Genomic DNA, 26803 nt, shown 5'->3' on the forward strand with positions numbered 1-26803 from the left:
AAGCTCAGGCAGCAGCCAAAATGTAAATCCTTAAATGACGTGTATTAGTGAGTGTGGGAACGGTTGTGGGAAAACAGTGTTTATGTGATTGCTCTTTCTTTTTTGTCTCTGCTCAGCCTAAACAGAAATTTGACACACTTTTTCCCTGACTGTGGTCGCTCACCCTGTCAGTAAAATGTTTTTCTGCCTTTGCATTTGTAAATTAAACTTTCTTTGACTGCCTGGTAGACATTAGTCTCATGCACTTTGAATCTTCTTTAAAAGGACCTGTTATTCTCATTTGTTTTGTCTAAAACTTAGATTTAGCTAATTTCTTTTTAAGGCTTTCTTCTGATTGGCTGCCCCTTGCAGACAGAAGTTTTCACCAGCTGGTGGGTGAATGTACAGGTGGATGTATTACTACCAATAGTTTTTACATTTTGGTGACCATTGAAATTAAAGTTAATGCTTCAAATAAGTTGGTAAATAGAAATATGAATTACATAGGGGTGTAGATACTTAATCAAAGCCTCTCTGTGCTGCACCACCTGGTTTGTGGATACTGACATCTACAAGTGGTTTATATTAATCTAAGATCTAGGGACATTTATCATACTAATGCAAATAATGCAATTCTACTACAGAGATGTGGTAAACATTGATTAAGTGCTTGTAGTGGCAATTCCTTTACTTTTGTATGATCAAACGTCCCACAACTTAAAGTCCACAAGCCACTGCTGCACTGAGGTAATATTTCGTACGCAGGCAAAAGAAGTCCATTGTCCAAACCTTTTAGTTGAGGGTTTTGGTTTATTTATCCATTTGGCAAGCAATAACAAGATCCTTCCTACTGCTTCTCCTGCTCTGGTAAAAAACCATAGGCCCACCCCAATGCATGCTGGTCCTATACCAGTCTCTTTATTTATAGAAACAAAATGGCCCTACAGCTTTTACTGACTAATTTAACAAAATAACAACAAACAAAACAAATCATTTAAAACAAAATATTAACCGACAAATAAACCCCAAAATATAAGTAAACTAACAACAAACTTTAACTAATTTCAAAAATAAGAACAAAAACAAAAATAAAGAACAAATAGCTCCAACACTCCGGCCCCTAATTGTGCATACAATCACAATTACTTTAAAGTCCCAAAAGGAGGAGCTATTCCCTTAAACAAATCCTTAATTTTCATTGAGGATTTTCTTCACGATGAGGCTTCCAGTAGCAAAATAAGTTTTGTCACTGGCCTTTCCAAAACACTGGTCCTTGTTTGTAGTCTCACAGAACGCACCAAGCCTTTTGCATCCTGGTTTACATTTAAGACTTTCGCCATCATCCATGATCCTCTTGGAGCTGTAGCGTCTGTTTCCACCTTTTCCTGACATGCAAATCACTTGGATGAAACAGTCCTGGTGGAAAAACTGGTTTATTTTTCAGCAACAACAAGTGATTGGGTGTCAGTGCTTCAAGATCATTTGAGTCATCTGAAACTTTAGTAATGGGTCTGTCGTTCATTATAGCTTCAACCTCACAGAAGACTGTGTGGAGCCCTTCATCATCCAGAACTTGCTCCTTAAGAACTGAGGCTAAAATATTCTTTACTGAACGAATGAGACGCTCCCACACACCACCCTGGTGAGAAGCTGCTGGGATGTTGAAGTTCCATTTCATGCCATCCTGAACAAAAGCCTTTTGAATTTTGGCATGGTCCAGCTCAGTCAAACTTTCTTTCAACTCTCGATTCGCCCCAACAAAATTTGTAGCATTATCAGATCTGATGGTCGAAACTGGGCCTCGTCTACAGATGAACCTCCTCACAGCATTTATACAAGAGTCTGTATCAAGTGTACATGCAATCTCCAGATGTACTGCACGACTGGTGAAACAAGTAAAAAGAACTCCATACCTTTTAAGGAGACTTCGTCCTCTTTTAACACTTATAGGTCCAAAATAGTCCACTCCAACATTTGTGAATGGGGCTATGTCTGGCAGGACTCTCTCTTCAGGCAGATCCGCCATCTTTTGTTCAACAAACTTTCCTCTGTTGCGTCTACACGTGACACAACGAGAGATGATTTTCCTGGCAGCAGAATTTGCATTTAGTATCCAGTAATTTTGTCTTAGTTTTGACAGCATGTGTGCTCTTCCTGCATGTCCCAACCTTTGATGGATATGGCGTAAAATCAGTGTTGACACATGCATATCTTTTGTCAAAATTACAGGATGCTTTAATTCCATAGGCTTTATTCAATCGGCCACCCACTCTGAGGATTCCTGTATCCAACACTGGATCAAGTTTATAGAGACAATTTCCCTTAGAAACTCCTTTGAGGCCATTGCGGATTAAAGCCATTTCAGTCGTAAATTTCTGTTGTTGTGCATATTGAAGAATAGCTTGTTCTGCCTTTGCCAAGTCTTCTGGAGTGAGATTTCCTTTCTTCAAAGTGGTCTTAAATCTTTCCATTCTTATCTCCACTTCTTTCTGACCTTCCGGATCATTCTTATTCAAACCTGCAGCAAGCAACTCTTTCCTCTTCTGTGCCAACAACACCAAGACCTCTTTCATCTTTAAAAGCCAGGCTACAGAGATTTTAAGTTTTGCCCAAGACGAGAAGTAGAGGATAAAATAGCTGGTAGGATTTTGTAATTCTCTCACAATGGCATTCATTGTCAGGTCCCTTTTGACCTCTGGGTCATCTGCAGAAATTACACTGTACTCCACATCCAGTTTAGGCCATTCCTTTTCTGACTCATAGAGAAATTCTGGCCCTTTTATCCATCTCCTACATTTGAGGAGATCCCCAGCTCTCATACCTCTGGATGCGTCATCTGCAGGATTCTCCTTAGAAGAAACGTATCTCCACTGATTCACATCTGTTGCTTCCCGAATAACAGCAATTCTGTTTGCAACAAAAGTATTGAATCTTCTGGTTTCATTGGAGATGTATTTCAGTACTGTTGTGCTATCAGTCCAAAAAACTGATTTTTCCAACCTGACTTGCAGCTCCTTTTGCAGAAGCCTGTCCACCCGAACTGCAAGAACTGCAGCCGTCAATTCCAACCTGGGAATTGTAGTTTGCTTCAGAGGAGCAACTCTAGCCTTTCCCAGGATAAAAGCAACATGCGTGACGTTATTCTTTTCCAACTTTAAATATGACACTGTTCCATACCCATCTTGACTTGCATCAGAAAAATGATGAAGTTGTGCCCTATCTGGTCTTCCAAAGCAATTTGGTTTAATGCAACGTTCCACTTTAAACTTTGAAATCAGCTGGAGATCCTCCAGCCAATCACGCCACCGCTGGGAAAGAGAGTGGGGAATAACTTCATCCCACTTCAAATTTTGTCGGCAAAGCTCTTGTAGCAACAGTTTAGCTGGCATACTGAAGGGAGACAAGATTCCCAAAGGATCATACAGTGAGCTGACCACAGACAAAATTCCCCTTCTGGTTGTTGGACGGTCCTGCAGGGAGGTTCTGAACTGGAACTTGTCTGTTGCTATGCACCACTGTAAACCCAGTGCTCTCTCAACTGGAAGTTGATCTGTGTCCAAATCCAGATCCTTAATTTCCTTTGCTCTTCTTTCCTCTGGGATTGACATGAGCACTGTGCGACTGTTGCTGATCCATTTTGAAAGCTTAAATCCTCCTTTAGCGCAGATATCTGTCAGCCTCTTCACCATGTGCACTGCCTCCTCTTCTGAAGCAACAGATTTCAAACAATCATCCACATAAAAGTTTCTTTTGACTGTATCAACCACTTCAGCTGGAAACTGTTGTGCATTATCATCTGCAGTTCTCTGTAGAGCATAATTTGCACAACTTGGCGAAGATACAGCTCCAAACAAATGCACTTTCATCCTGCATTCCTGTGCAGATCTTGAAGTGTCACCATGTTGCCACCACAGGAAACGGAGAAAGTTGACATGTTTTTCTGAGACGTGAACTTGGTGAAACATGGAATCAATGTCCGCCATTAATGCAACAGGCTCTTGTCTAAATCTGATCAGAACCCCAACCAGCGAGTTTGTGAGATCAGGTCCCTGTAGAAGCTGACTGTTCAATGATGCTCCTTTATAAGTTGTTCCACAGTCAAATACAACTCTTAATTTGCCCTTTGTGGGATGATACACTCCATGATGAGGGATGTACCACACCTTTCCATCATCTTTGTGCAACTCATCTACAGGCACAAACTCGGCATATCCTCGTTCAAGCATGTTGTTTACACATTTAGTGTATTCATCCTTATAATGAGTATCCTTTTCAAATCTCCGTCTGAGACTCTGGAGACGCTGCTCCGCGACACAGAGGTTATTTGGCAAACTGGAACCTTCTCTCCTGAAAGGCAAATCAATGTGATAATGATTTCCAATAAGCTTTATTGAACTACTAACAATATCCATGAAACACAGATCCTCTCTAGACATTTCAGTCTGCTCCTCTGATGATCTTTCATTAAAATCATGATTGTACTGTTTAATCAACATGTCTTCAAGACGCTCAACAGAAATCCTATTGGCTGTTACAGCAGTGCAGTTGGTTTTATTTCCACTGTTACTTCCAGTGCGCAGGGGACCATTTATGACCCAGCCAACTTTTGTTTTTACAGCATAAGGTCCACCTCCCACACTGTTTATCACCTTCCATGGCTCCAAAACATTGGAAGCATCAGTGCCTATCAGTAGCTCCACATCTGCATTAACGTTGTGAAGTTTAACAGGTTTAAGATGAGGCCACTGATCGATGTCGCTTTGCTGGGGAATATTAACTGTAGAAACTGGCATAGTCTTTTGAGTCAAAACATCTGGCAATGGCATGAAATCATTTGCTTCCAAACCAGACACTTCCAAACCAGACAGAACTTGTGTACTAACAATCTTATCTTGACTCATTGTTCTCAAAAAGATATTGGTCTTTTTACCTTTTACATTCAGCCTTTTTGCCAAAGTTTCTGTACAGAATGTACCTGAACTTCCAGGATCCAAAAACGCATAGGTTTGCACAATTTTATTACTCTTTTGGCTCTTAACTTGAACTGGAACTATAGAAAAAATTGCATCAACTTCATGACCAGCCCCAATATACCCACATGTCTGAGTGGTTGCAGTTGAAAAGTTGACATTAGAGTTTGTCCTCTGTTGAGTTTGTTCCGAAGACGCACCTGGATCCTTTCGCTCTATATGAAGAACCCCTGGGTGTCTTTGGTGACACACGTCGCAATCCAAACGACTCCTACAGTCTTTGCTTGTGTGACCAACTTTTAAACAACCAAAACAAATTCCCCTTTCCTTGATAAAAGTCAACTTATCCTGATGCGTTTTAGCTTTAAACTGCTTACAATTCTCTAGTAAATGGTTGCTGTGTGAACAAAACAAACAACTATGCAGAACGGCGGAAGTTGTTCTGCTTCCAGTTGATTGAGTTTTGATTCCTGGCACTGTACTGACATTAGTGGCAAAACTACTTCCCTTTTTTCTTTGCTTGGTAGAACTTGAAGCTTTAAAGCTGCTTCCAGATTGTGAGTCTTGTATGTTGCCAAACACTGGATCTGATGCTACTTTTACCTGTTTTATTATAAAGGTAACCAGATCAGTGAATACTGCTCTGTAACCATTTTGTTCCTGCAGTTCATAGGCAACAACTCTCCATTTTTCCCTCAATTTGTATGGAAGTTTCATAACAACCATTCTCATATTTGAGGGCAAATCCAACTCCTTCATATAAACAACTTGCTGCATTAGATTCGAACATCCTTGAAGAAAAAGAGAGAATGACTGTAGACCTTTCACATCCTCACTTTTAATAGGTACCCAACTCACAATCCTCTCCATATATGCAGAGGCAATTTTATTTTCGTTCCCAAAATGTTCTTCAAGAAGATCTTTGGCTGTGGAATAGCCCTGCTCAGGTGGCAAGTGCTGACAACTATGCACCAAATCCCTAGGCTGCCCCCTAGTGAACTGCTCTAAAAAATGCAAACAGTCGCTCCAGTTATCAGTTTTAGCTTCCACTCCATTTTCAAAGGCATTCATAAATGATCTGTACTGTAAAGGGTCTCCATCAAACACAGGGATGTTTCTGGCGGGGAGGACAGAAGATAAGTTTTGTTTTACAAGCAAAGTAGTGATGTCATTTTGTTTTTGCATAATATTTACAATCTCCTTCGTGCAGTTCCCAGTCAAAGTAGGAGACTGAGGCTGTGTTTGCTGCGTCACTTGAGCTGAATCATCAACCTGATGTTGGGTTTGACTTTGTCTAGGTACGATTACTTGTGATTCAGATGCAGAATTTATACCAGAGTAATCTCTTGATGTTGGAACAAATGTATCGGCACAAGGATTTAAACTAGGCGCTTCTTGTACGTGCCCCCTTTCAAAATAAGAGTTCATTCCATCAGAATGCTCAGAGCTACAAACTGAATTTATTTTTAAGACACGAAGCTTTGCATTAGTGGCTGCCAGCTCTGTTTCCAAGGATAATGTCTCCTTTTCTTTTCTCAGTTTCTCCTTTTCTTTTCTCAGTTTTTCCTCTTGCGCTTCGATAGAATGTTTTTTCTTTAATGCAGCGAGTCGCTCCATGAGCGCTGCCTTGTCAGCCGCAGCTTTAATGCGTGCGGAAGATGTTGATGAAATTCGACTTTGCTGTGACAAGGTTTTTGAAGGTGGTTTTACACTTGAGATATTAGAGACACTGTCTTCAGGTTTTATTTCATCCAAACTTTCAACAGCTTGATCATTGCGAACAGTATTGTTTTGTTCAGTATACGGCTCGCCCGCCTCCTGCAACCAAACCTTTACTTTGTCCATAAAAACAGAGAATGCTGTCACCTTCGACTGAAAATGTGCAACTTGCCTTTTCACTTCATCTTCTGGCAGTGGCAAACTTAAAAAGGATTCTTGCAAAGCGTTTGCATCTTGATAGCATTTAATAAACTTCCCAAATTCAGAAGACACTTCCTTAACGTTTTCATGTGAGGTCATTAAAGCGGAAATTTTCCCCATGTACTTAGATGCTTGCTTACACATTGAACTGCGCTTTTCTTGGCATGTCTTTATATACAAATCCAAACCTTTTGGCGTAAATTTAACGCTTCTTTTCTCTGCTTGCATCTCAGTGTCATCCTCTCGTTTACTCTTAATATCCGACATTTTTATTGTCCTCTTGGATTATTTCAAACTTTATAAAGATGCACAGCACACTGAGAGTCCATAGCCTAAAGTACAAACATGACATCCATTTACCTGCCTTTTGCAGCGGACAAACATTTCCACAGAGGGCGTTGGCATGTTTCAATTAGCGATCCAATTATGCACCAATTTAGTACGTCAAAACTCAGTTCATCAGTCTTTGTAGTGAAATAATGTCTTTAAACTCCAATAGCTTCACCGTTTTCCTTTACGGCTTAAACAATATTATCACTCACCAGCTTTGACGAACGAGTGACATGTTGATCCAGGCTTCAACATCAAATCCGTCTGGATTACTCACCAGACGATCCAATAACTTTTATTCGAGTTCGACGGTGATCCTTGAAATCCTTATATCCATTAATGAAGGATTATTCCTTTGTCCACGGGAAGGTTTTTTACTTTGTGTAGTGGCAATTCCTTTACTTTTGTATGATCAAACGTCCCACAACTTAAAGTCCACAAGCCACTGCTGCACTGAGGTAATATTTCGTACGCAGGCAAAAGAAGTCCATTGTCCAAACCTTTTAGTTGAGAGTTTTGGTTTTGGTTTATTTATCCATTTGGCAAGCAATAACAAGATCCTTCCTACTGCTTCTCCTGCTCTGGTAAAAAACCATAGGCCCACCCCAATGCATGCTGGTCCTATACCAGTCTCTTTATTTATAGAAACAAAATGGCCCTACAGCTCTTACTGACTAATTTAACAAAATAACAACAAACAAAACAAATCATTTAAAACAAAATATTAACCGACAAATAAACCCCAAAATATAAGTAAACTAACAACAAACTTTAACTAATTTCAAAAATAAGAACAAAAACAAAAATAAAGAACAAATAGCTCCAACAGTGCTATTGATTTAGAATAAAATATCCTCAGTTTCTTCTGTTATTCGCCTAATAGTTGTATTTAATATGTATTTAATGTCACAAACTTTGACCTCAGTTTAAGTACTGAATCATTTTCTGCGATGGTAATCAAAAATAATGGAAACTCTGGTGGATTAAAGCGCGCTACCTGTGCTTTTATTTTGTATTCTGGTCTTCCGGTTCGCGGTTCCGCTGCTGTTAATGGTGAGTGTGACGGGCGGAGGGAGCAGGCTACCTGAGAGCGTTTTATTTTAGCCGGGTAACGTGTGAGCTACAAAGCAGAACTTTCTCTCGTCGTTTTTTATAATTTTAGTGGGAAACTCGCTACATTAAAAATATATAATAAATAATGGTAAGCAAAATGCCGCCAAGTTTAGCTTACATCTGGTTAGCTCGCTATTTTCTTAATTGGCTCGGTTGTAGGCTAACACTTCTTTTTCTGTAGAGATCTTTTTTATTTTGAGCTGTAGGTTTTTAAAGTAACGTTAACTTGTCAGTTAGGTGCGGAATATGTTTCGACAGTCTGCGGAGCCTCGTGTTTTCTGGAGGAAACTGAAGGCGTTTGTAAAGGTAAAGTCATAATGGCTAATTTTGTTAGCCAATTAACGCCACTGACGCGTCCCCCCCACAAGCTTTTAATGACACTACCGTGGCAAATAATTAGGGCATTGTGTTTTAAAATACACAGTATAATAATTAAGTCAATATAAATAAACTGAAAATGCTCTGTGGTTTATGGAAAAAGGTGAAGTATTTTCAAGGTTTGCACTTTAAATTGCACATCAGGGATTCCCAGTATATTTAACGTTTATTTACAGAATGGTATTAAAACTACGTGGGGCGTCTTAAATAGTTTTTAATGTAACTGCTATTACAAAACATGTAAACCAGGAGATATCCTTTTAATACAGAACCACAGCATGATATAGTTGTAAAGTAAAGTAAGAGTTTTGTGGCTGCACACTTGGAGTGGAGGGAACTAGTTTGTGTTGGTATCACCAACAAATACTTTACTTTCATGTTGTGTGGAACTTGGATGATGCATCCTGTAGTTTTTTAAGTGGTGGTTGGCAGTGTCATTGACATTTCTGGTGTGGATTTTGTCCCCTGTTGGCCCATATGTGCCTCCACATTTCTGAGTCGATGCAGGAAAAACCTTTATTTTTCTAGTACTTAGAAATCTGAGTTTAAGGTATGTGTGAGTCGCGGTTGTTTTATTTACAGAAAGATTCATCAATGGTTGCTATCTTTTTTTTTTTTTCTCAAATAGAGGAAAGGCTGCATTAAGGCCCAGGGGAATATTTTGAACTTTGATTTATGTTAAGCTTTTTTAGTAGAGTCCAAGATTAGATCTCATTTTATTGAACAGATGCATACAGTGAAGTAAAGTAATAAGTAAATAGCCTTCTCTCCATTTTCCCCATTCAGACACTCTCTCTCCAGCGGCAGATGATGGAGAACCTCATCATAGCCAAAGCCAGGCAGGATGCTGTATCCTTTGAATATGGTAAACAGTTGGATTTACTGCATGGGGCTTTAAGGTTTGTAGCAATCCAAATGCAAAAAAACAAAGATGTGTATTAATTTTGAGCAACAATCCCCGCCTTGATGCTTGCATTATGTTCAAATGCCAATGAAGTAGGTGGTGCATTGCTGGGAATTGGGCCAGGAGAAGAGAGAATGGTTAAAGCGGAAAAGGACATTAAACTTCGGATTTCTGATTTAGGAATGTTGATTTTTGCTTTTTTTTTTTACGTTCATCCTTTAGCTGAATAAGCTTTGCTTTTGTTGTTTGATGTATCCTAAATTTTATGCTCTCTGAGTTAAGCGGTCCTTTTTGGATCGCCTTGTTTAAATTGCAGAGTTAGTTGTGGAAACAACACACTAAGAAAGAAATCACTCTTTGCAGAATCACCCACTCCACTGGCATAAACAGTACTTTTAGATTCCAGCCACGGTGTGGCTTCAGTGCTGTGGATAGTTTGGATCCACACTAACACTGCAAAACACCAAAATCACACAATAGCAAACTAACTTGCTGAGCCAAACTCTGTGTTGTGTAAGGTGATTTGAGTGTTTTTTGTCAGTGGAGGCTGGTGGAGTGTAGTGGCTTCACTTTCCCAGTGAAGTTCACTTTCCTCAGTCAGTGATGCTGACCCACAATCGTTGTTGTTATTATTGTTAGATATTAAATATGCTTTGACAAAGTTTATTGAAAGTTCTGAGTAACCAGCTGCTTTTAAATGACTTGTAAAGTTGACCTGTTGCTACAGCAGAAAATGCAAAGATGTGCATTTTACATTCAGACTAAAAACCAACAGATTTTTGATCCATATTACTCAAATGAGACTTCCCAGTGTGTTGGAAATCTCTCTGGTTAAACGGTCGTACAAATGTAAAACGTGGTGACACTGATAATGCAGCTCACCTGTGTTTCATCAGCTGATCTGTAGGTCGTACAGCTTTTTGTAAAGCTCTTTTACATTTGCTTGAAAAATGACTGAAGCTTTTAATCAGTTACTGATTGCTGATTAAGTTTATACTTGTAATACTAAAAAGTTGTTACAAGCTTCTTATCAAAGAAAAATCCATTGGTTTGGACATTAGTGGCAACATGTGAGTAGTATAACTCTCTAAAGCTTTAATGAACTTTATAAGATTTCCCAGGATATACTCACGTCTTATCCACGCAATGGTTTGGAGATTTCCTTAATGTTGACATTAGCTACAGCGGAAGATGGAGGACAGAAGACTGAGGCTGCAGGAAGAGGCCAACAGGTACAGTGAGCTTTTCATTAACACAGTGAATTAAACTAAAGCATCTTTGTTTTGGTCACCTTAAATGTAAATGTATAAGAGCTGTGCACTCCTCTTTGTGCTCATGCCTGATGCAAGCTGGGACAGGAAGTTATATTTCTAGGGAGGTGTTATATGATGACCGATAGGTTTGCACTGTGAATTTCATACAGAAGTATAAAGTCCCTGCAATAAATCACAGATGTCAGGAAAACTGGACACACTTTTGAAAATTATTTTTTAAAAGTTCTGTAAATAACTTATTTTTTTTAATGCACAGATTGAACTCTGTAGCTATAAATAGGTTTCCATAATATTTCTCATTTCTTTTCTTCACACCTGCATGTAATTAATTCCTCCTTCTATTTGCACATTTGGTTAACCAGACATGACAGTGATCCTGTATTAAGTATAACTTCTGTGCTGTTATTTATAGCATTTATTGACCAAATTACAGTGTTTATAAACTGTGTAAATAACCTACTGCATAATAAACCAGAGATTGCAGGTTTCTTGCTGGGGTTTTGCAGTCAGGACAAAAACATAGTGGCTGTTGGAACCTCAACAAGGGGATCTGCTTCCAAAATTAGCGATCACTGGCAGGCATACAATTTCAGTAACCTCTCCTGTGTGTGCGTTCGTCATTCCAGGAGATTTGCAGCGTCTGGGGCAATGACTCCAGAGGAGCGAGAGCAGCGTATTCTCTACACCAATGTTCTGGAATATGAACAGGACCATGTAAGTTTAAATGCTATTAAAAAGTGTTGGCAGGTGTAAATGAAGATTAGAAGACTTTGCATAGCAGCAAATAATTCAAGTACAGTAAACAAGATGGCAAACTCTGGACCTACATATTTATTTCCTCTTCAAATCTCCAGTTTCCAGCAAAGTATCTTAGTTTGTTCCAAATCACACAGAGTTGCATGTTGTTGTTTTTCTACTGATGCAGTGTCGATGCACAGCAAGTTACAGGCAGCCCACGTTTCAGCAGTCCCCTCTGTTTTCTTTCACAAGTTCTCAAGTATTGAGTTTTATGTTGGTTAATTAATGACTAATCACTTAATAGACCTTTATATATGTGTTTATGACGTTTTTGTTTTGGCCTCTTTAGGATTGGCCCAAACAGTGGAAAGCCAAAATGAAGAAGACTCCTGATGTCTCGTTAGTGTCAAATCTGGTCTCCTACCTGCTCAGGTAACTGACAACAAGGTGGAAAACGGTTTATTTTTCTTGTGTGGAGAAATACCTGTGCTATTTATTTGTGCTTTTTTTTTTTTTTTTTTTTAACACAACAAGACACAGTCAAAGCATTCAAATGTTGTGACTGCTCAGGATTGTCCTTTCTGGGTTTTATTCAAGTATTGGGGTGTTTAAGTGGTGTTTTGTCAATCAGAAGGGTAGTTTGGCTTGAGTGTCTGGAGAATTGCAAAGAGACGAAACCAGGCAGTAAGCCGAAACTAAAGTAACGAATAGGGAAATATGCATAAAGGCAAAAAACTGTCTGCCACGACTTCAACAACACCAGAGAAATTGAGCTGAATTCGAGGATTGATTTGGCTTTCTCTTTGTCCTTTGGTTTGACATGTAGTTAATAAAAGTTTCACTTATTATTATCAAATTTACAGTAAAGTTAAACACAATAATAAATCATATACAGCACAGATTTTATAGAATATGCATAAACGGTTGTGTATTTGCTTCAGATGGTTTAACTGTGCTACAGAATTAGGCAGTCCTAATCCTGCATGTACTTGTTTCACTGAGAGTAGTTTGGACTTCTGGTAGAGGAGCTCGTATGCGTGTACACACACAGCACCGCGCGATGACAAAGCAAACACGTTTGTCAGAGTTTAAAACGAATGCAGTCTGAAGAGAGCTGCATGCCTTTAATGAAGAAACACTCAGCTCTAATCCATTTTAAGACAAGTGAAACACAATGTAGTGCAGAGTATTTACAGATGAATGATAATGAACCTTCTAAAAGATGTTCAGTCATTTAATGATCTTTAATGATTTCTGGAGCACAGTTTGTTATTAATCTGTGGACTTGGAAAGTTTTTAAATTGTGTTATCCCACAGCCGTTTCTGATTTTGCATCGTCAGTGGATTCTGTTATCGCTCTTAACTGTGTCCTCAGCCGGTCCGACCACCCAGTTGTGAAGCTGCTGAGGAAACATCAGTACCGAGTTTACAACCGGCTGTACCCCATCGTTAGTAAAGGTCTCCCTAAGAGTCCCGCCATGCCACTGAGACCACGTCACAGCATTCACAACCCACTTCATCCAGGTAAGGGGTTGGTTTGGAAGACAGTGGGTTCATATTTATGTTCTCTTGGCTTCTTTTTTGTGCAAACTAGTTTAAATTTTTGTTAATGAGGATTTGAGACAGAACACTGGATTCAGCTCTACTCTGTATGGGCAGCATTTAGAGGTTCTGGACTCGTGATGCTGTTAATTGGAGTGAACCAAGTTACGTTAATGGTGACATGTTCTGAATCACACAGAGACTCCGAAGAGACCAGTCAGGACAGCATGTAGTACCCAAAGTGTAAAGAGCTTCAGCACAGACTCCTTGATTTCTCCCTCGCGCTCCCACAACCTCATCCCTAAATATGAGGAGGAAGAGGCGGAGGAGCCCAGCGAGCAGGGGACAATGGACCGGGAGAACTCATTTGAAGATCTGGAGCAGTTTGTGACTCAGATGGATTGGGTTCAACCCCCCAGCAGCACAGACGACACTGCCTCGGATTCAGATTCGGTCTGCGATTTTTCTGTGCCGCTGGAGCAGGATGAGAGCCACGTCCAGGAGCTGGAGAAGAGAGCGCTTAAAGAACACCTGAAAGCTGTCGTCAAGGACGTTCATATTGCAATCGGTGAGCACAGCTTGTTGTTTTGGAACAGCAAACTCTTCTCTTGTCACGACATTTGCATTCATTGATGGGAGTTAAATGATACGGCTGTGTTCTGTCTTTCAGATCAGCTTCTGTCTTTGTGTTTGCTGTCCTTTGAGTGCCTAAACACTGCCAGCTTTAAGGACCTGTGTCTCGCCAGCATTGAGGAAGCCTTCTTCACACCTCTGTGGAGCGCCCTAGTGGCTCTTTTCAGGTAGTGCACCTGTAATCCTCAGTTCTGTGCCAGAGGCACAAAGGTGCCGAAACACCAATAATCAAAGAGCTGTTTAGATAATAGAGATCTTATAATCCACTATGGCCAAATGTAACCAAATTCTTGAGAAATATAGTGCATAGAAACTGCTTTCCTATTAAATATTAAATTATACGTACTATTAAGTAACTGCCTTACTGCTTCTAATAGATTATTCATCCAGATTTGAACACCCAAATTTAAGCTTGGCTTCCTGCAGGTCGTTAAAAGTCTGAGTTCCCATAAAACAGATATTTTTAAGGTTGTGAAGAAAAAATAAGATAAAACAAGTTAACATGTTTCTAACATTGTTGTCCCTTTATCACCCATATTTATTAAATTTAAGTTTTAGTGTGGGACGAAACACTAGGAGGCATTAATTAGTGTTGGTGACATCTTTAAATCCCCAACAAAATTCAAAGAGTCATTTATTGTCACATAAAAGAAATGTGACAAATACTGTATAGTAATGACTTCACTGTTGAGCAGTCATGCAAACTGCTACTTAGTGCAAATAATAATACACAATTTTAGCTTTTTACAGCCTTAATTAAACTCGCTAACTTACTGTTAGCAAAATGTTCTTCTGTCACAGAGTGTAGGGTGTGAGACGGTGCTCTTAGGAAAACACAGGTGCAGTGCACGTGCCGGTTCAGACCTAGAGGTAATTTGTGAAAACGTTTACCTGAATTTAAAAGGTTGCTGCAGAGTAGAGAAATGGATCAAAACAGGCTGCATGCAGAGAGAAATGAGTCTTAGACGTATGTTATGCTGTCTGCTTAAACTGGATGGAAAAGGCTGCTACAAATGTAGCTTTCAGACTGTGTAAAAACACTTAAAAAGTTCATTTAACCAGTGGGTCAAGGTCTCTGACCAGCATGGGGCAGTGCTGCTCTTGTTTTTGCTCAGCTTCCCTCATCTGCTGTTCTCTGGTTGGGTTCTCAACTTGTTTGTGTTGCAGATTTCGCTGTAGTTGACTGTGATGGTACTTCTAACATTATTGTGGTTTATATTTGATTCCCAGTTGTGTGCTGTGCCATTAATTTTCCGCATTTCCTATACTCAACCTTTAGTTTAGCTGGATTCAAACAAATTCAGTGGTAGTTGGTGTCGTGGCACTGAAGTGAGCTGGGTGATTTAGATAATTAAGATAAATATAAAAAATATGTTTAAAATAAAATTTAAAGCTCTTGCAAGAAGCCAGAAAATTAGAGTTTAAAGATTTTATGTCGGAAACAGCTTGAAAGAAATTTGAGATCCGATCTTCAGCAGTATCCCTGTGTTTGTCGGTCAGACCCGCCCTGCGCTGATGCATGATTTCAAAACACGAACGCTCAGCTGGAGACTTCAGAAAGGTGACATCACCTGCATCACCATGGCTGTGTTCATCCTTTATATACAGTCCACTGTTACCACATGGAAGCTGTATCGTTTCTTGAATGACGGAGGAGAATTTTAAGTTTTATTGATACTAATAATTATGCATCAACTTGCCATACTTTTTACTTTATTGCAGAAATAAGAAGTGGAATAGCAAGAATTCTGCTCTGCAGTGTCTCGTGGTGATGTGCCCTAATTTTAGCTAGAAGCTAAAGTGGAACTATTTTTGTTGAGTTTTATGTTAAGCAGGTATGAGGGTGTCAGACAATGATCCTGTGGAAGAGCGATGTGTTGTGCTCATGTTCTAAATATTAACAACCACGTCAAGAAATAAGAAAAGCTTCTTGATTCTGGGGTTTTTATTCCACTTTAGGGTATGTTTTTAATCAATTAGACAGCAGGAGCTCAGTCTGTGACAGTTATCCAGCTTAGTTTCCAGGAAAGCTTTAAAAAATTATTCCTCATTCTGCCATCGACTAGGAATAACCTGGAGTTTAAATATCCAAAATGTACCCCCTACACAACCACTACCAGGTTTTCATGTGACGCTTCCCAGACTTGTATCATTCTTTGCTCCGTTTCCATCATTTAGTTATTTGTCCGTTTGTTGGATTTCGCTCTGGAGCCATATGTCTTTGATTTCAGGAAGGTGTATGTAGAAAGGGAGGAGGCCTACGAGACCAGTGTGAAGCTGTACAGCGATGTTTCACCTAGAGATATCGGCATTCCCTTGAAACTGTTTCCCCAAAATACCGGTTCCCCACAAGGTTCCTACCCCTACGGGTCTGCTATCCAGGAGCTCAAACTTCTCATTCATGACCGATGTCCACAGAGGAAACTGGAATGCATTGGTGAGTCAGATTGTGTTGTTTTTATTCTCGTTTACACAAAGGCAGAGTTTTGGGATGGAAAGCTGCTCTTAAGAGAGGATTAATTCCAATTGAAAGAAGAAATACACCCTTTTCTGGCAGAAAACCATGGTCTGAGGCTTGGTACTGCTCTGCCTCTAACCTCCTCACGCTAATTTTTATTTTAGTATTTGCAGGTTTTGAAAGGTACAAAAAACATTTAATTTTGCTTCGTTAGAAGGGTTTCATGTTTGTTCGAAACTCTTTGGTGACTGGTGACGTGTCCTTTTGAATTTTAAATTCAGTCTGTTTTTAATCATAAGACCTCACATTTATAGAAAACTAAGTGTTATTATTCATCAGCATTAAACTTTACTAAAAGCTCTCTGCATCTGTAAAGTGTGAGGGCAGCCAGCCGTTAGGTGCACGTCCTCAGAGTGAAGAAGGCATAAGTCAATTCTTCTTGTGAGCTTTAAAGATAAACAGTTCTTGGCCAGATGGTCTCTGATGTCACTCTAAACCAGCATTTATGTATTTGCACTAAACCCAGAAAAAAACATTTTGTTCAGTAAATGATTGAAATAATAATTTTGTACCTTAAACTTTGCTTTGAATCCATTTTTGTCAGTCTCACAGACCTTTGACAGTCGGTCTGTTCTCACAGCAGCTGAAATCTAATGACTGTGTGGGCTGACTCATTATAAACAGAATATCAGCCTACTGCCTGCTCCTGTCACACAGTCTGCTTTAGGTCATTGTCCTGCTGTAGGGGGAAATAGCCTGCGAGGTCTATGGCCGTTCCCTCCACTGCAGCGCCCGAGGCGTTCACACCTGCTCCATGTAACATGTCAGATATTTCCGAGCACGTTCTTTCTCATCAGAACACCTCAAACTCCAAATAAGATTCATCTGTCTGTAACACTTTGTCCCAACGCATCTGTTTAATGTCCCAATGCGCCCTTTGTTTTTTTCTTTCCTCTCAACTTTGCATCCAAACCTGTTTCTCTGGCTGCTATCTCTAATTACTGGGTCAATACTTCGATATCTTATATTATATTTGAAGCATTCAGTCTGTATTGCAGTGCTCCATGAGTTTTATCGTTTCTTGTGTTTTGTTCCAGTGAGGACGTTACGCCTGATCTGTGCCTGTGCCGAGGATTACAGGTGTCTTCATGAAGGGGACGCGACTCCCAAAACAGCGGCCATGTGAGTAAATGATCAGCTCCAGTAAGTATCTGGGCCTTTACTGTGGTACTGCACTGACCAATCTTTCTTTTTCACTAACACACAAAAATGACAAATGTAACTGAGAAACAATGCAACAGTTATACAACACAGTGGTGTATTGTTCTTTTAGTTGAATTGCTATAAAGTACACCTCATTAAACTTAAATGAAAGCCCTTTCCTCATTGCATATTCCTCCTAATAGGAAGGGAAAGACTCTTCCGAGATCCGCTCATAAGTACCCAAACATCATTTAAGGGGTCCCTGCCTTGGTAGCTGCCCTGTCAGCTCTCATCACTGCTCATTTAGGTCTGGCACAGCAGGCGCTGTCTTGGGTCTGTTACCCTCCTGTAGAGCGCCTCTTCCTGACCAGGCCCAAAAGTGGGTCGTCCTGGCTGAGCCTGCAACACACCATGGTCCAGTGAGGAGGTTTGGGGAATAAATGAAAAGGGATGGAGTTTTGTGGACTGAACAGTGATACCCAGAGACAAATGCTCAGTAGGTTGTAGCATGCATAGGGTTCAGCAAATTAAACGCGTTCTTTGTTGACAGAGTTGGACCAAAACTTTGTAAAATAAATGGCAGCCGAGCTCTGCATATTTCTCATCGTGGCTTCGTATTATCGCTGAACTGTATCCGCTAGAGAACGTGTTAAAATCAGCATGAGTTTGGGCTTCATCTGTAATTTGGGCTGACAGTATTTTGGCATTATTATTTATGCAAACAGAGACTGAGACTTCTAGTGACCGCAAGTAAACAATGGGTGGAGATCATAGTCCTAGAATAAGAGCATTTATGAGGCTGTTAAAAGGACCACACTTAAGTTAAGGTTAGACGTTTTATAATAGGACTCGTAACAGTCGACTCAAAACCTAGGGGGGATATGTCAGCAGCTTTTAAATGGGTTTTATGTGTGATTAATGCTTGTAAAAATCCTGTTTGCTCCAAGAGTCAAGGGGGAAAACATCTTCCTCCTTCAGACAGCTCTTGGATACGTTTTCTTCTTTGTACACTCCAGTTGTTGTTGTTGTTGAGCGGCTGAGGCAGTGTCTCCTGCTCCATATCTGTCTCTTTGCATCGGAGCGCTTGTGACGTGATGAGACACGGCAGTGGAAGAGTTGATTGGGCGCAGCACTTCTCAAAGCTTTTGATCCAGAAAAGTTGTGACGTTGAGGGATTTTGATGTGTACCCTCACGACGCTAAAAGAAACAACTGGGCAACAAATGTCTCTCCAAGAAATGCAAACCTAATCACGCTGCACTTGTTATGTGGAAACACGAATCACGCTGTGTCCTGCCACAGCAGACATTTCAATCGGTGACTATTTTAGATTTCACAGAGCTTTGTTACCATCTTGTAGTAAAGATGAAATCTCCAGGTTGGACTGGACTTTGGCCCCAGACTGCCAGCGCTGGCATGTTTTTCTTTGCTGATTGCAGCTCAGTGCAGGGCCATATGTGACTGCTTTTCTTAGTCCCTTTTAAATACAGGTTGCCTTTGTGGATGCCACTGTGACTCACAGAGTGGGTGTTTTTAATCCAAGGCCTGACTCAGATTGGAAAGTCGTTTTTTAAAAATCTAATCAAGATGTTTCACAGACAGAGTGTGTGTGTATGTGTTAATATTTATGTTTATATTGCATATTTATCTCTCCTTGTGTATATCGAGTACACCAGTGCAACAACACTGAAGCGCACTATTTATTGTTCGCTGCGTGTTTCCGTATGGATTGATCTGCTGCAGTGTTTCGGTGCCTGACTGGTCCCCCAGCTTTGTCTTCCAAAGATGCATCTGGTCAGGATTTGTGTGCTTTGGCTTTAGCTGGTGTTTCGTTGTTCAGTATATAGAAAATTTGTTTAAGAAAAATACAGCGACAAAATGTAATTTAAACTTCACATCACGGCGCTTCCTGCTTTACCTTAAAAATTAATATTTTTATATCATAGCCATTTTGTCCTATTTCACCCAGACTCGCACTGGGATTAGGGTTGGGACTGTTTCCCATTTCCAGTGTGATAAAGGCGAAGGTGTGCTATACCAACAGAGTCTCGCTCACATATAATAAAGGATCTAGCCTAACAGTTTAAGTGCTAGTACCTCGCAACATTTTCCAGGCTCTTCTCTACTTTTGGTCCACAGTTACCTGAAGTGATTCAGTCTGATTTTACTGTGTATTTGTAAAATTGCTCACCTGCCTCTCTGATTTTTCACCATACCCACCCCTTGCACACAGTGGAATCTCTCACCAGTAAATCTTGGACAAACCAGTGTCTCTGCAAGTGAGGAGGCCCGTTAAGCTCTACTTTAAAATCAAAGCAGACAGAAACATCCTCATTCTGTTCTTCTTGCTTTAGTTTTGAGATGCTAATGATGGACTAATGTAGCTGCTACCCACACATGGATTAATTTCAAATGGTGCCGTGTGCGCATTTTGGCTCACGTCTCCTTCACTTATATTACCAGACACGACCTGAAATGTTAGTGTGGCAGATATATTTAAAAAATGATTCTGGCTGTGATTCAGGATGATCGTTAACAGGCTGTTGGAGATCCCTCCGAATGTTGTTGGTCTTTTCATTGATCATTGACCCAACAACACTAGTTCAATTAAATATTCCCTCAGAATTTAGACGGGTTTCCTTTGGGGTATTTTTTGCTTTCACTGTAAAATAAATTCTTTGTATAACCAAATTAGAATTATTTTTCCTGGCCTTTACCCTTACTCTTTAGAATCTAGTTTTAGTTGGTGGTTTGTTGTTTTGTTTTTTGTACTAGTTGTCGTCTTTTTATTCTGTGAAAAGCCATCTAGTCCTTTTTTTTCCTTCCTCTTCTATTGTGATCCTCTGTATTCCCTCTACATCCATTTAATCGGGAAATTTTCTGTCTTTCTGCTTCTGCCGTTTGCATTTTTAAACTTTTTGTCCACTAAAGAGCCCTGCAAAGCCATAATGTGGCCTAATCTTCCCTGAGAGATCAGTACTTGTGCATGTGGCTGGACTGCATTGTATCCTTGGAATGCAGAGACACCAGTTTTCGTGTGAGCGATCGATGTGTATGTTTACAGTAGTGAACTCTGAAGATTAGAGTTCAGGGCTTGCGATTGTGTGAGTATGTGAGGTCCGGCTCCCAGCGGTTACATGAGCTCGTCCACACCTTCCAGAACCCGCAGGAGGAGAGTATCCAGTTGCATGTGCACCGGGTCAGTGGAGGGCCAGCAACCTGCCTTCTCACGCAAACTAGCAAACGAGCAGTTAGCCCTGCGTGTGAGTCCTGATAAACAAATGGTCACTGTCTGCACACAGGGAAAATGCTATCAAGCTGTCATCATCTCCCAGGCTGCAATTTGTCCTCCCAACAGATCTCAGAAAGGGAGCAAAGAGGGAAGGAGGGGGGAGGAAAAAAAAGCTTTATCATTTCCATCCCCGAACAGGCATCCCGTTAAGAGCTACGTTTGATTTAGTTTCCTTTCAGTCCCCTGGAGAGTGCATGCAGTCATACTCTGTGAATGTCACTCTTTTTTTCCCTTCATCTTTATTTATTTGCTTTTGTTTTTCCCTCTTACTTGAACTTACCGCCTCCTTCCTTCCTTTCCTCTGACAGCGGTGCAGACGACCTGTTACCCATCCTGTCCTACGTGGCTCTGCGGTGTCAGTGTCCTCAGCTGGTGTCTGAATGTGCTGCTTTGGAGGAGTTCATTCATGAAGGGTGAGTCATCCGCATGGAAAGTGATGATGTCCCTGGGAGCAGATAAACTTACAGTTTGGTGCATAAATACATAAAATAACAGTAAAACGTGAGTATTTTGTTAACATGCTGCCGCTCAGTAAAATCTTATTTATTCCCAAGTTTAAAATTAAGAAACTTTTTGTCTGAAAGGCTGTAATGAGACCTTCCTCAGCTCTCTTAGTTGCCTCTTGTAGTGATTCTATATGAAGGACAAAACTAAAGCTTTGCTTTGCGTCGCGCTTCCATCCAACAGTGAGCAACAATGGCTAAAGGTAGATCAGAGTCAGCCAATCACTGACGACAACCAGCACACCACCGCAAAAGGACAAGAAAACACTGTGGCTTCAGGTGGTGCCAGTGACAGCGTTAGTGAGCAAACAAACAGGGGCTGATAGTTGGCTGTAGCGTTTCAGGCCCTCGGGTGAAGACTGCAGTCGGCATCGGCTGTATATTCTTTATGTGGAGGGAGAGTTTGGATTTTGGAATCAAATCTAAACCAAATTTCTTTCTTCTAGCTAATGATACTGAAGACTAGCTAGCCTGCTAGTTCATTCAGACTCATCTGAGAAGTTGCTGATGGTTATTTTAAACTGGGCAGCTAACGTTGGCCCTGTTTGTGCAGAGTAGCTAAATTAGAGCTAGCTGGCTAAAAATATCCTTACTTGAAAAAACATTGTTATCGAAGTCACAAAAATTTCATCAAATAAAACGGAATTCAGAATTATGTTGATTAGAATCTGACTGCTCGATGTCTGCTGGAGACACAAACGTGACAATAAATAGCAAACACACTGACCATGAGAAATGATGCTGACACTGGGTCTTCTGTGCAGATCTAAATAAACACAAAGCAACAGCAGTGCTTCCAGTTTTCATCTTTGTCAGGGTTAAAAATCCAAATCAAATGTTTTTCAGGCTGAAGTTTTGTTCTTTTCTGATGATGATCGGTGCAGAGCACGCTCATGTCACCAGAAGCAGCTAAGTGCTGTTCTGCTTGAGCCATACGTCTTTGGCAGAGTAGCATGTGAGTTTACACACCACACCCAAAAGGTCTCATCATATCTCCAAAAAGAGTGGATTGTAAAAGCCGGTTGGTTAGACTGGCATTGGCTGAGGAATGTCAGGATATTTGGGATTTGGTTTTCTTCTCTATAAAAGTGCAAATAAAGTCCTTGAGTTTAGATCATTCATGTTAGAGGAGAGACTCCCGTTCTCACAGAAATGCGTTGAAGTAAAAGCTGCATGAAAAGTATAGAAAGATGGGTTTTTAAAAGAATAACTGACCTCGAATCACAACGTACACTTAACTCAAATCAGAGCAGTAAAAAGAAGTTTGACTTTAAACTCAGCCACAAATGTCTCTGATATTTTCATCTGAGGTAAAAAAAAGGTGACTGTAAATTCCTTAATTAAGGAGTTAACTTAGTTTTTAGTCTGCAGTGTGAAGGATTAAACGCTGTGTTCACTGATAACATGAAAGTGCAACTGTTTGTGCGCCGCTACCCTGATCAGTTTGTCTATGATTGTGACTTGGATAAAGATCGGAGCGCATTTTATGAGTAATTGATGCAGAAATCCCGCTAACTGTAGTGGCTTCACAAAATGTTTCTTCTCCTTTTTTCCTTCAAATGCACGTTTTGTTCAGAATTTCCAGATAACAGCTGAGCGATAAGCATCTTATCGCTTTCCTCTTTCTGTCCCCTCTCGTGTCTCGATCCTCTTAGCCCCGGACTCAGAGTTGAGTCCTGGCCTCGTCTGCATCTCGTCTGCTGTCTCTAAAAACCTCCTTGGTTATGACTTGATCTTTTCATATAGCATCCATGACTTTCTTTTGCTCAGCCTGCTCACCGTGTAATGTGTTCATAACTCCAAAAGTGGAGAAAAATTGTTAGTGTAAAACTATAAAACCTTTTACTATCATCCACTTCTCTGTTTCAGCTATTTGATAGGAGAGGAGGGATACTGCCTCACCTCCATGCAGAGTGCTTTGGCCTATGTTGAGTCTCTGCAGCCCGGCGTAGCTCAGCTTCCTGCGGGAAAGCTTATATGAAACAGGTAAGGGGATATCCATACATAACATGGATGCTTTGAAGATGAGCTTTTCTGTAAAGGTTATTGTGACATTCGTGTTATTGCACAGTGACTTAAACATCCTGCAGAGAATAAGCTTTTCATTACCATCTACCTGAGGGATGCATCAGTGAGATTAATGGGTCAGTGAGGTAACCTGTGAACGCAACCTGGTCAGCTGCAAGTAAAACATCAGAGCCTGACGTGCCTCTGACAGTCAGACGTGTTTGGGCTCGTCTCATTGTTGTGTGCATTAGGGAACATAAACACATAGTGTTGGTATAGCAACTTATTAAAATCATGTAAAAATTTATCTTGGTGTTATCACATATGTACTGTTGAGCCATGCCTGACTGATGCGGCCAAATGAAGCCCAGCTGTAAAGTTACAGCAGTGCAAAGTGTCACTGGAATTTGCCTCCATTCAGATGGTGACGCTAAAACAGTTCGCTGACACTGAATCTGACACTTCTGCTGTGGCAGCTACAAGAATACAGATTAAAACACACAGACTGGTGCAGAGTCGGCGCTGAACATACTGAGTAACCTTTAATGTTGAACTGCGTGCAGTTTATTTGCAGCTGTCACTGTAAAATAAATATATTTGCCCCCTTTTATGTGAGTGCACGCAGAGCCTGAACCAGAACACCTGGGTTAACAAAAAGTTAATAACCACGTTATACCTGTGACCTCTGACCGGTGTTTAGAGTTTGAAAAACAACTGGTTTCTCTGATTAGTTTAATCACAAAGTTGAACTCAAATGCCACCTTGGATAGCTAGCCAAGTTACAACTAACTGCCTCCAGCTTGCATAGCTCGTACTGCAGGAAGTTGTCAGCCTGGCAAATTTACAAGGCTGATCAAACTTGTGAGTTTGGATGAATTAGCTCAAGTCATCCAGTCGTGACAGAAGTTTTCTGCTTTAGATAGCTAGCACTTCATCTGCATTAGAAGCCATGCAAACACTGAAAGAAGAAAAGTGGATTTATGGAGTGCCATGTCTGTGTCTATTATGGCTCATCCTCAGCGTCGTGGCTTTACCAGGGAGTCAGCCTTTACTGCTAGCCCCTCTGCAGCCCTCTGTGAGAAGTCCTTTCTGCCTCACTTAGCCTTCACGTCCCAAAACTGAGTAAAACCTGAGTCTGTAGCAGGAGGCCCTGCAACCACTCGGATGAACAAATTGACTCCAGTCTGTTTATTTTTTGTTTTTCTTCAACCAAATCTCCTTTGTGCCGTTTGTCTCCTGCTTACCGTGTGCTCTCAGGGACTGCGTGTCAGCCACCAGCAGAAGTCTGGTTTGTAAACAGTTTTTAAAAAATTATACACAAACATTAGAGAAGTCTGCTCTGACAGAATTCAGTGCTGTTGGTCATGGAAAAATGAGAACGCCGCCAATTTCACAGCAAAATGCTGCAGCACGACCCGTCTGAGTTGACTGACACTGGAAGTGCCGCACACGTGCAGATCCTGAAATATATGATGCAGTTTCATCTGAACGAGCAGACCGATGGATACTTCTTGTTGTGTTTTGATCTGCTGTTAAACGAGCAAACACATTTCCAGTTTTGGCATCGTTCTGAAAAGCTCATCTGGAGGAAGGTTTGAAGTGTGGATGCAGTTGTGAAAAGAGGTCGTTGAGATGGAGCGATAGCCGGAGGCAAGGCAAGTTTATTTGTATAGCACAATTCAACAACAAGGTGATTCAAAGTGCTTTACAGAGACATTAGAAACAAGAACAAATAAAAAGCATGATTTAAAATTGATTAAAACAAGCAAATAAACTAACTAACTAATTAACAAACAAACAAACAAACAAAACAGTAGATAAAATCAAAACAGATAAAATCAGAACAGTAGATAAAATCAGTAGTTAAATGTAAGTTTTGAAATTTAAGCTTAAAGTGTGGATTTGGTGCTTTATTCAAATGCAGCTGAGAACAGGTGAGTCTTCAACCTGGGTTTAAATAAACTGAGTGTTTCAGCTGATCTGAGGCTTTCTGGGAGTTTGTTCCAGATATAAGGAGCATAAAAGCTGAATGCAGCTTCTCCGTGTCTGGTTCTGACTCTGGGAACTGATAAAAGACCGGATCCAGATGACCTGAGGGATCTGGAAGGTTCATACTGGGTCAGGAGGTCACTGATGTATTTTGGTCCTAAACCATTCAGAGCTTTAGAGACCAGCATCAGAACTTTAAAGTCTATCCTCTGACGGACAGGCAGCCAGTGTAAGGACCTCAGAGCTGGACTGATGTGGTCCACTTTTTTGGTCTTAGTGAGGACTCGAGCAGCAGAGTTCTGAATGAGCTGTAGTTGTCTGACTGATTTTTTTAGGTAGACCTGTAAAGATGCTGTTACAGTAATCAAGCCTACTAAAGATGAATGCATGGACTAGTTTTTCCAGGTCCTGTTGAGACATCAGATCTTTTATCCTTGATATATTCTTGAGGTGATAGTAAGCTGACTTTGTTATTGTCTTAATGTGTTTTTCTAAGTTTAGGTCTGCATCCATCACTACACCCACATTTCTCGCCTGGTTTGTGGTTTTTAGATGTATAGATTGAAGTTCTCTGGTGACCTGTAATCGTTTTTCTTTGGCGCCAAAGACTATTACCTCAGTTTTGTTTTTGTTTAGCTGGAGAAAATTGTGGCACAACCAGTCATTGATTTCCTCAATGCATTTACCAAGAGCCTGCACAGGGCCTTGGTCTCCTGGTGACATTGTGATATATATTTGTGTGTCATCTGCATAGCTGTGATAGTTTATTTTGTTGTTGTTTATAATCTGTGCCAGTGGGAGCATGTAGATGTTAAACAGAAGGGGTCCCAAGATGGAACCTTGGGGAACTCCACATGTGATACTTGTCTGCTCAGATGTGAAGTTACCTATTGATACAAAGTATTTCCTGTTTTCTACGTATGTTTTGAATCAGTTTAGTACAGTTCCTGAAAGACCTGTCCAGTTCTCCAGTCGTTTGAGTAATATGTTGTGGTCAACTGTATCAAATGCTGCACTGAGATCCAGTAAAACTAGGACTGACATTTTTCCACTGTCTGTATTCAGACATATGTCATTAAACACTTTGGTCAGAGCGGTTTCAGTGCTGTGGTTCTGTCTAAAACCTGACTGGAAGGCATCGTAGCAGTTATTCTGTTTTAAGAAGTAACTGAGCTGTTGAGAAACTGCTTTTTCAATGATCTTACTTAAAAACGGGAGATTTGAGATCGGCCTGTAGTTGTTCATTTGTGTCTTGTCAAGATTGTCCTTTTTCAGTATAGGTTTGATTACAGCAGTTTTTAGTGATTCTGGAAACACACCTGATAATAAAGAAAAGTTGACGATCTGTAACAGGTCTGACTCTAAAGTCTTTGAGACCTTTTTGAAAAAACTTGTTGGCAGGACATCTAAACAGCAGGAGGAGGAGTTCAGTTGACCTAAGATGTCCTCCAGGTCTTTGCTGTTAATAGGTTGAAACTGTTTCATGGTGTTTAAACAGTTTTTTGGTGGACACAGTACATATCCTGGATCTGCTGTTGATGTACCAATTGCTTGTCTAATTTTTTGGATTT

At 40.5% G+C, this 26803-nt stretch overlaps 1 protein-coding gene across 3 annotated transcripts in view; it reads left to right on the forward strand.

Moving 5' to 3' along the window:
• Positions 1-26803, forward strand: part of vps9d1 (VPS9 domain containing 1) — a 36954-nt gene that overhangs the window by 6087 nt on the left and 4064 nt on the right. For 2 of the 3 annotated variants that reach the window (XM_086302111.1, XM_086302113.1), the window contains exons 6-16: positions 9477-9539; positions 10774-10826; positions 11495-11582; positions 11956-12038; positions 12982-13130; positions 13348-13716; positions 13819-13948; positions 16013-16218; positions 17337-17421; positions 21042-21146; positions 23106-23222. In XM_086302111.1, the coding sequence (XP_086158237.1) occupies positions 9477-9539; positions 10774-10826; positions 11495-11582; positions 11956-12038; positions 12982-13130; positions 13348-13716; positions 13819-13948; positions 16013-16218; positions 17337-17421; positions 21042-21146; positions 23106-23217 (1443 nt within the window). In that variant the 3' untranslated portion in view covers positions 23218-23222. Of the gene's footprint in view, positions 1-9476; positions 9540-10773; positions 10827-11494; positions 11583-11955; positions 12039-12981; positions 13131-13347; positions 13717-13818; positions 13949-16012; positions 16219-17336; positions 17422-21041; positions 21147-23105; positions 23223-23307; positions 26686-26803 lie in introns of those variants that run through there. The other variant, XM_086302112.1, reaches the window with a different exon arrangement.

This window comes from Aulonocara sp. 'chitande type north' Nkhata Bay, linkage group LG7, assembly GCF_057382095.1.
Source record: "Aulonocara sp. 'chitande type north' Nkhata Bay isolate Kocher_YH1m ecotype deep benthic linkage group LG7, A_spYH_male_GT1.1, whole genome shotgun sequence".
NCBI classification, from domain to species: Eukaryota; Metazoa; Chordata; class Actinopteri; order Cichliformes; family Cichlidae; genus Aulonocara; species Aulonocara sp. 'chitande type north' Nkhata Bay.